Source organism: Colobus angolensis, unplaced genomic scaffold, assembly GCF_000951035.1.
Source record: "Colobus angolensis palliatus isolate OR3802 unplaced genomic scaffold, Cang.pa_1.0 Scaffold684, whole genome shotgun sequence".
NCBI classification, from domain to species: Eukaryota; Metazoa; Chordata; class Mammalia; order Primates; family Cercopithecidae; genus Colobus; species Colobus angolensis.
Window position 1 is genome coordinate 173,457 of NW_012120532.1, and position 10,730 is coordinate 184,186.

At 40.9% G+C, this 10,730-nt stretch overlaps 1 protein-coding gene across 2 annotated transcripts in view; it reads left to right on the forward strand.

Moving 5' to 3' along the window:
- USP6NL (USP6 N-terminal like) overlaps positions 1–6,634 on the forward strand; it is a 159,747-nt gene extending 153,113 nt beyond the window's left edge. For both annotated transcript variants that reach the window (XM_011926392.1, XM_011926391.1), the window contains exon 14: positions 3,312–6,634. In XM_011926392.1, the coding sequence (XP_011781782.1) occupies positions 3,312–4,720 (1,409 nt within the window). In that variant the 3' untranslated portion in view covers positions 4,721–6,634. The remainder of the gene's footprint in view (positions 1–3,311) is intronic.
- Positions 6,635–10,730: the final 4,096 nt, after the last annotated feature.

Genomic DNA, 10,730 nt, shown 5'->3' on the forward strand with positions numbered 1-10,730 from the left:
TTTTTTGAGACGGAGTCTCGCTCTGCCGCCCAGGCTGGAGTGCAGTGGCCGGATCTCAGCTCACTGCAAGCTCCGCCTCCCGGGTTTACGCCATTCTCCTTTTCTTTAATGGTTATGTTTGTCATCACATTTCTTCTTACTAACCTGAGAAGGATGTTTTGATGATTGGCTGACATTATCTGATGGAATATCAGCCAGCCACTGAATTAGCCAATCAGATTACTGTGTTCTGCCCGTAGGAAATTGTCAGGCAGTGGGGACTAGAGGACAGTTTATAAATTCAGTTTTTCTATTATATATGTCTTTATATCTTATTGATAATTTGTGTTTGTTGGCATTATTTGCCTACAGGGAAGAAGGCATTCATATATTTGGGAGTAAATGGATGACTATTTGTAGAGCTGATAGGAAAAAACTTTTGGAGGATTCTGGATAGATTTTAATTTAATTTTTATTGCTGCTTTTTAACCTGATGTGCTGAATAACTACTTGGAGTATTCTTGACTTGCTAGTTTTAAAGTCTGCTTTCTCCCTTCCTGGCATTTCAAGTTTATTTCACATACGCATTCATAAAGCAAAGAAAACTTTTCTGAATTACAAGCATTTTAAAGTTTGGGTTGTCAATGAAAATAATTGGTCCACATATTATAAAATATATTTCTTACCAAAAGGTTTAAGAACAACGTGGGTTCTGCCAGCTGTTCCAGAATAGGATCTGCCTGTGGCTGTCTCAGGCCAGGAGTTATGCTGTGCTCTGCTTGCTCTTTCACAGTTCACATCTAACCCATTGAGCAGGTGTGCAGACATTGCCTGATCAGTTACCCTGGAAGCAACTTCTTCTCACTGCCTCCATGGTGGTATAGTGGAGGAGGAGGAGCAGAGGTGCTGGAATCAGCTCAGGGTTTGAATTCTGGACCTGTGACTTGCTAGTGGTGAGCCTTTGCGCAAGTTAGTTTCTGCCTCCATTTTCCATTAAAATATGGGAAAATTGTAAAGCCCTGCACTCTGTGCCTATCACAGGCCTTACAGGTACAGCCTTCTGAGCAGAGGCCAGCACATAGTGAGTGCCTAGTGAGTATCAGCCATTAGTGTCATCATCATTCAGTATTACCACAATCGAAATCCCAGCCACCATTAGTGATCTAAGATAAACATGAGATCGTGTAATTCTGCTGAAGAGCCTCTAGTATTTTATAGTTAACTTGGAATAAAATCCAAATTCCTTGCCGTATTCTTCAAGGCCCCACTTGGAATAAAATCCAAATTCCTTGCCGTATTCTTCAAGGCCCCACTTGGAATAAAATCCAAATTCCTTGCCATATTCTTCAAGGCCCCATGTGTGCCTGCCTGTCCCCAACTCAAGGCCCATGCTCAGAGGGCCGCCTCCTTGCTGGCACTCTGCTGCTCTGCCCTGTCCAGCTCCCAATCATTTTAGTTCCTTTTTCCTAGTTTAATTTTCTTCAGGGCACTTTGTATAACTAGAATATAGGCTCCAGAAGGACAGGGACATCACTTTTCTCATTCCATCCCTGTATTGCCGACAACCAGAACAGTGTCTGCTGCATAGTAGTTGTTTTGTGTATTTGCTGAATGGATGAATGAGTTGAAACAAACTGTAGTTGCCAATTCTAACACTTGTTATTCTTTCATATGTATAAAATAAGGAGCTTGCATAAACATTGTCAAAGTAAAGTTCCGTTGAAACCATCAACAATTTCTCTGGCACTTCATGAAAATGGCACAGGTGAAGAGAAGAGTGAACTGAGAATAAAAACACTGGGTTTTCACTGGGTTCCTGCCACTGTGAGATCACTTGGCTTCTCCTAGACTCTGCTTTCCCTGTAGAAAACGCAGGGAGGACTCGATGTCTCTGGAACCCTCGGGCCCTTCAGAGCTGCCCAGAAGAGGGAAGAGGAAAAGGGAGGAAAAGAGGTTTCATTGGGAGGAGCCCTGGTCCTACCCAACCCCAACTTTAACTACAGCAGCTTTGAGTATATTTTCTTTTCTATATGGGGGTTTCATATGAAATTTGGCTTAAAAAAAAAGAGTCTGCTTTTTATTTAAAAACTACTGAATCAGAAGGGCACAAAAGTTGTTTTAGCTCAATTATTCTGATCCTGATAGCTTAATTATTTAAAGGATATTGTTTCTTCATAATTCTCTGTTCCCTCCTCTCACGCCAAAAAGATCACTGAATATTTTTTGGAAATATCCTAAAGAAAATTATAATGTGCATAAGTGACAAAATTATCATCATCAAGACTGTAAGCTACGTGAAAAAAAAAAACCACGTCTTATTCCTACCACTCAGCACAGTGCCTGACACTCCAACAGGCTTACTCAGTAAATATTTCTAGATGGGTGGATGGGTGGATATTTGAAAAGAGCAAAAATGCATTTTTAAATGACAGTACATTATTTTGTAAAAACAGGTGAAAAACATGGAATTTTAAATGAAGTCTGTTGTTTCTTCAAGATGATGTTTATTAGATACACATATTATAAAAGATAATTTTTAAACACTGTTTGTTAAATGGCCAATCTATTACACCTTCCTTTAATTCCTCGTGAATTTTCTGCTAATTATTTAAAATACAAAACTGATAGTATCCAATACGACTTTCTTTTTTTTAAAATTCCTTTTCTTTTTTGCATTTAAAGTAGGATTCTTTTGGAATGTTAGTTTTCAGATAGAGAGTACTTTTTCTTTTGATCAGGAAATTGTGCTGTGGGAGTATTTAATAATAATAATCTATTTGAGGACAACTTTGAGACCACAGTTAGTCATCAGTTGAATTTTAAATTTTGCAGACCTGCTTGGCATTGAGAGAAGTTGAACTGAGATTTCAAAACCATCATAGCTGAGGAAGGTTAAAGTGAAAGTAATATAGTATTGAGACACTGAACTACTAACCTGCCTGTTAGGAATAGAAATGAGAGTATCAGCTTTGCAGGCTTGAAAAAGCATTAACAACTTGTCAGCAAAATATAAGAATCGTGTTATATACAATCGTATGAAACTTATGCATAAAATTACAAAATATTCCCACCCACAATACATTTGGGCTAATATAAATTGTGAGTGTTGGTATGTTTTAGTATCAGTCTCTAAAAAACACCTCTCATCAGCTACCAACCTTCTGTGGTATAAACAGTGTGTGTGTGTGTGGTATAAAGTGTGTGGTATGTCAGCGTGTATCTGCGCACAGATGAAAAGCATGACATTATTACTAAGGGATTGCTTCTATTGGGTACTGTTTCCTCGTGTATCCTCGTGTATTATCTTACTTAGCGTTTCTCTTTCTTTTTAGGTAAAGAGGATGAATATCCAAAGAAGCCTTTGGGACAGCTTCCGCCGGAACTTCAGTCTGGGGGCGTCCATCACCTGAGCAACGGACAGAGGAGCGTGGGCCGGCCGAGCCCGCAGGTCAGTGGCAGGAGGGAGAGCGCGGCGCCCCACAGGAGGCACGAGCACTCCCCGCACCCCCAGAGCAGGACCGGGACGCCCGAGAGAGCACAGCCACCAAGACGGAAATCGGTGGAGGAGGAGAGCAAAAAGCTTAAAGATGAGGTAGATTTTCAAAGAAAACTCCCATCGGGTCCACAGGACAGTTCCAGGCAATATAATCACGCAGCCGCCAACCAAAATAGCAACGCCACTTCAAATATCAGGAAGGAATTTGTGCCCAAATGGAATAAACCATCAGACGTCTCAGCTACGGAGAGAACTGCCAGATACACCATGGAAAGCAAAGGTCGAGCAGCGCACCCCACGCTCGCAGTCACCGCCCCAGGCCCTGCTGAGGTGCGGGTGGCAAACGCGCGGCCCAAGATGAAGGCCCTGGATGCTGAGGACGGGAAGCGGGGCTCCACTGCATCGCAGTACGACAACGTGCCGGGCCCGGAGCTGGACAGCGGTGCTTCCGTGGAGGAGGCACTGGAAAGGGCTTACTCCCAGAGCCCACGGCATGCCCTTTACCCTCCCAGCCCGAGAAAGCCCGCTGAGCCAAGTTCTAGTCCATCAAAAGTATCCAGCAAGTTTACTTTTAAAGTACAGACTCCAAGTCATGCACGATATCCGTCCCAGCTAGATGGGGAAGCCCGAGGGCTAGCTCATCCCCCCTCCTACAGCAATCCCCCCATTTACCACGGAAACTCACCCAAACACTTCCCTACTGCCAACAGCAGCTTTGCGTCTCCACAGTTTAGCCCTGGGACTCAACTGAATCCTTCCAGGAGACCTCATGGTTCTACTCTTTCCACCAGTGCGTCTCCGGAGAAATCTTACAGCCGCCCAAGTCCCCTTGTACTGCCATCTAGTCGAATAGAAGTCCTCCCTGTTGACATCGGTGCTGGGGGATATTCGGGCAATTCAGGGTCACCAAAGAATGGAAAATTGATCATTCCGCCAGTGGATTATTTGCCAGATAACAGAACATGGGCAGAAGTTAGTTATGCATACAGACCTGAGACGCAGGGACAATCATGGACCCGAGATGCTAGCCGTGACAATTTACCAAAATACTCAGCCTTTCAGCACGCACCCTTTCAGGACCATGGCCTCCCTGCAGTTTCCGTAGATAGTCCCGTGCGGTATAAAACTTCACCGGCCGCAGAAGATGCCAGTCCATCTGGGTATCCATATTCAGGGCCCCCGCCTCCAGCCTACCACTACAGGAATCGGGACGGGCTTTCCATGCAAGAGTCAGTGTTGCTGTGAGATTTGATGTGTACTTGCTAAAGACAAGAGGGAAACCCCGTGAAACCAACATTGCTATGTTCATAATTGCCAAAGCAGTATTTATACTATTGTAAACAGCTCGCACATCTCTCCTGTCTGTGAGTAGTAAGAATACAGGGAAATGTCTTCAGCCCCACGTAGATGCTGCTTAAGATGAGCATTTAAATTGCATCATCACTGACCTGTTAGAATTTAACCCGGAAACATAGCAATAGCATTTAGGGATGCACGCACAATGGTAATTTATTACTCAGTTCCGTTTATGTTCTTCTCCAAAACCTGAACATTTTTACTCTGTTGTCTCATTCTATTTTGACTAATGTTACAAAGTACTGAAAAAACTGTAGAATAGATATTTTTTAACGCTATATGTAGTGTATGTGTCTTTTAATAGATACGGGCATCTCTTCATACACGTTTGAACACGGAACTAAAGAAACATTTTTAAAAAAACTACTTTTAATCCAGATCCATGGAATAATATGTAATTCTTGTTTTCCTTGTCTTTTAGTCTAGTTTTTCTTTTTCCCTCTCATATTTTTAACCTGGGTCCTAAACTGACTGAAGAGTTTGTCCTGACTTTATTAATTGCAATCTCACAGAATGCTCATCATTCTCCTTCAGCTGTTGCCATTTTCTTTCAATCTGAAAATTAAAGACATTGGAGCGAAAGGCTAACCACTTAATGGTGCTTAAAAATTGGGGCAGTTAAAATAAGTTTACGGCCAAAGGTGCAGTAGTGCTTATCGTATCCATTTACTAAGAGACCAGCCTTAGTGCGTTTATGCCCTTTGTTCTGGTCTGACTCTTGGGAATCTCAGAGCAGGAGAGGTTGCAGCTGACTGATCCCTGTGCTCACAGTACTCCTGTGGGGCAGCCAAACTAACTGGATTAGCAGTGTGGTTACTTCTCCCTTCTGCCCCGACTCACGTAGCTTCTCCCCATGAAAGTCCCAGGGTGGCCATTTACACAATCCATTTCTGACCTCTTTAGGGAATATAGTCGACGGATATTGCTGCACCTCATCAGGCCATTACATTGTCCATGTTAAAATTATAAAAATGATTCTAGTTTTTCGTAGGAGTCTAGGATTTTGGTCTTTTTAAAAAATACAGTTTGATTTCATGCTTTTGAAAAATTTTTTTTTTCATTGAAACAAATTCAGGTTCCTGGTTTAAAAAGAAATTAGTGATGTCTTTAAAAAATATTCTGTTACACTACAGTTACCAAAACACTGACAAAGATATGGGTACTCCAAGAGGGTATGACTTCGTGTTTAATTGGGGAACTTGTTTCCAACATTGCTTAGATTTGAATAGTAGAAAACCCAACATTGATGTTTCTTCCTGTTGCAAGGTGGGGTTTTAAGCTTTCAAGGTACAAAAGTATGTCTTTTAAAATGAAAGTAATATTTGTTTAGCTAGTGAATGTGACAATATTTTTTATGTATATAATGAGTCTAATGTAATTTTAATCAACTCGGTAATGATGTCATTAAATAGCAAAACAAATGCAGTGTATTAAAGCTAAACACTACATTGAAACGCAAACAAAATTCTGATGAAATAACTGGGCTCTTGATTCAGATTAGGTGGAAGCTGAGAAATAAATGTATATAAATATGTAGCTGAGGATATTAATTCCCATTTTAAAACCATGATTCTGTGACTTGTAATAAACCAAGATGTACAACTTAGTTTATAATAGCAGTATCTGAGCTGCTCAAAAATATATATATCAACAGTGGTAAATACTGTAGATTTATATATATATATATGCAAAAAATATATATATACACACAAGCACTATTTTCTTATGTCATTTATGACATTTTTTATCTGTATACTTTTTTTGATGTGATTGTTTTTTAACATGCTAAAAGTAATAAGTATATTTCGTTTTGTGTCTTTTATGTGCATTCTTTTCATACGGCAAAAATGGTGCACCCCCTGATGCTTTGAAGGCTAATTCTCTTCTAATTGAGTAGCTGTTGCCTAGTACTCACCTATGTTACCTTGTATATGTCACAGTTCTATGTTTAATGCTTTACTAATTTCCAGTAAGACTATATTTAAAACTACATAACCTTTCCTTATTTTATTTAGTATGATATTGTTAATAGCAATAAGGTAGCATTTCTAGTCTTCCTCATCTCTGTTTTCTAAGTAGGAAAATGTAATTTGAAATTATCTTGCCACCATACAGTTCTACTTTTTCAAATTTATTTTTTAATAAGAGAGAATGAAATAATGATAAAAGATAAAGAGATTGGTAAAGTATATTTATGAAAAACCCATTTAGTACAGATTTTCATAGTGCAAAGGCTGATTTTACCCTGTAACTGCATGTACATTGTGTATTTTGCCATTAAGTCTTTCATTCATGGCAATTTTGCCTTAGAAAGCGCTTTGGCATAGTTTCTATTTTATACAATATTTAGTCTGAGAAGTTAAGCTAGACCTAAGATCTCAAAAGTTTTAAAACTTTGACGTTTTCGTGTGTTTGTTTATTAATAGGATTTTTAAGAAATGAACATCTTTTTAAAGCTGGGAGATGTGTATAAATTCAGGTATCATTATCAATAATAGACTGTTTCACTGAAAGAATGAAAAGAGGCCAGGCACAGTGGTTCACGCCTGTAATCCCAGCACTCTGGGAGGCCGAGGCGGGCGGATCACCTGAGGTCAGGTAATCGAGACCATCCTGGCCAACATGGTGAAACCCCGTCTCTACTAAAAATACACAAATGAGTTGGGTGTAGTGGCATGTGCCTGTAATCCCAGCTACTCGGGAGGCTGAGGCAGGAGAATCGCTTGAACCAGGGAGTCAGAGGTTGCGGTGAGCCGACATCATGCCACTGCACTCCAGTCTGGCAACACAGCAAGACTCCATCTCGAAAAAGTGAAAAGAGATTCAACCAAGAGGACATCTCTGGAGAAGCAAAACAGATGTTTATAGGACGTGATTGTTTCACCTTTGTTTTTCCATTGTAAGACGATTCCAGTACTAAATGTCACCATACTCCGTGGTACTTTTCAAGTAGACTTTCATAGTTGCAGTCACTTCAAGTCTCTGCCTCAGGTGCCCTTAGGATGCAAGCACAAGAACAGACACCTGGTCAGCAAAACCCCTTTCTCTTCACTGTCATGATGCGAGAAAAGCATGCCATGTCCACCAGTAGGGATCTCTTCACAGAGGACCTACAGCTTCATCTTCTGGATTGAAGATTATTCTTGATTATGTTTTGGAATCAGTCCTTTATCTTAGTATGCACTTGATTGTGAGTTTTAAGATTATGGTTTTAGGATTTCTTTTATTTTTTGTCTTTTAGATTGTTCTTTAATGGATTTTAAATGTGTGTATCTAACGTGGGTATTAATGCTTATTGGCCAAGTGGATTTTAAGAAGTGAAACTTTTTTTTGAGATGGAAGTTTGCTCTGTCACCCAGACTGGAGTACAGTGGCTACATCTCAGCTGGCTGCAACCTCTGCCTTCCAAGTTCAAGCGATTCTCCTGTCTCAGCCTCCCAGGTAGCTGGGATTAAAGGTGGCCACCATCACACCTGGCTTTTTGTTTTTTTTGTATTTTTAATAGAGACAGGGTTTCACCGTGTTGACTAGGCTGGTCTCAAACTCCTGACCTCAAGTGATCCACCTGCCTTGGCCTCCCAAAGTGCTGGATTACAGGTGTGAGCCACTGTGCCCAGCCCTAACTTTACTTTTAAGATGACCCAAAGTCATGAGAATAGGAAAAAGCAATCTGATTAACATTTATGCATTTTATTTTCAGAAAGTCATGAGAATAGGAAAAAGCAATCTGATTAACATTTATGCATTTTATTTTCAGAAGGACTTTGAGTTATCCATAAATCTAAGCATAACTGCTACCATTTATGCATGAGAAGATGACAGGAACTAATATAAAGAGCAGACCTTGACCCTTGCTGGGTCTTCAGAATAACTAGAATTCTTTAGAATTATTGCATGAACTTTAAAAAAATTTGTCTGCATAGGTTACATCCCAGACCACTTAAATCAGAATATCTTGGATGGAATCCAGACATCAGATTATTGTATTTTCCCGCATAATTTAAAGTTCAGTCATTAAGCTCTTAAATCCTCCTAGAGTTGATTGTTTTATATTCCTACTATGAGATACCTAAAAGATTCTTAACAGACCAAGAGTTTCAGAGGTTAGAAACTCGAATTTGGGCAAGTTAGGAAAAATTCCACCAGCAAAATTAACATTACCAGCCATCTCTGCAAATGCTCATGAACTGCTGACAGTTACGGCATCAAACGGAAGATGGCAGGCCCTGTCGTTCCACTCAGGTGCTGCTTACAATGGTCCTCAACAGAGGGAGAGCCTCCCTAAGATTTCCATGTTCCTAGACAAAGTCCTAAGCTGTGTGGAAGTCTGTGAGCATTTTCAGTATATGAGGAACTGAGAAAGTGCTGCCTGTCTGGTCCTTCATTTGGCCAGCCAACATTCTGTCGAGCACCTGCATTGTGCTAGGTTCATGCTTCCAGATGTGAGATGTGTGTTCTAATCTGACAATGTGTTTTGTAATCTGTCTCTCAGTCAGTGTTGGAGATATGCACAGGCTATTATAGGCATATTATAGACATATATAAAGGCCAAATAGTGATCCCAGCCCAAGAGGTTCAGGGAAGTCTTATGAAGGATTCGCCTCAGCTGAGCCTGACAGGACAGGCATGTAGAAGGACAAGAGGGAGAGAGAGCAGGGCATGGGGTATGTGAGGAGATCTGCCACTGGGGTGTGTGTGTGGGGTAGGCATGGGGGTGGAGGGGGGTGAGGGGTCCACAGAGACAGGATGGTTGGGGGTGGAGAGGGGTGAGGGGGTCCACAGAGACAGGATGGTGGAAGCAGTTTTGTGTGCAATTGAACTTGATCCTGTAGTTGGTTTTGGCCTGGTGTGGTCTCTCCACGCTGTGGAAGTGAAATGTGAGGGAACAACCCTGGGGGCAGTGAGGGAGACGGGACAAACCTTTCATCTAAAAGGTGGTACAGAGCTTAAGGCCAGGGAAAAAGGTAAGAAGAAAAGGTGATTGAGAACTAATTACCAAGGGAAACTGGCAAGACCTAACTGGGTGAGTGTAATCCGAATGATCATAATGAGACAACAGCCAACACTGAATGCTTGCTGTGTGTTTGGCAGTCTGCTAGACATTTTACTGGTATTAACCGATTTAATCCTCACAATAACGATGAAGTGTGTACTACTATAATTGCCAGTTTACAGATGAAAACTAAGGCGCAAAGTTTAACTCGCCCCAAGCGACACAGTGGATAAGTAAAAGGGCGAGGACTGTGCCTCCCTCTCTCCCCTAACAGTTTTAAGGAGATATAATTTACCTGCCACAAAATTTACCCATTTTAGGTTTATACTTAGATGATTTTTTAGTAAGTTTATAGAGTTGTGCAACTATCACAACCAATGTTAGAACAACTCGAAAGTCTTTTCCCTGTTTGCAATTAAGCCCCATTTCCATTTCCACACAGCAACTTTCTGTCCTTCAGGTTTGCCGTTTCTGAACATTTCCTGTACATGGAATCAGACGTGGTCTTTTGTGTCTGGCTTCTTTCACTCAGTAATGTTTCTGTCGTGGCATCTACAGTAATTGCTTTCATCTCTATTGCTGAATGCTATTCCATTGTATGGCTGTGTCAGATTGTTCATTCATCAGTTGATAGACAGGTAGATTGTTTTCATGCTGCTGTGACCATTTGTGTACAAGTCTTTGTGCAGACATACGTTTAACTTTTTAGGAAATTGCCAAACTGTTATCCAAAGAAGCACCATTTTACATTTGCACCAGCAATGTAGGAGGGTTCCGATATCTCCACATCCTCACCAACACTTGTGATTATGTGTCTGTTTAAATGATAGCCATCCTAGTGGATGTGAAATGGTAATTCATTGTGGCTTTGATTTACATTTCCTTGATAGCTAATGATGTTGAGCA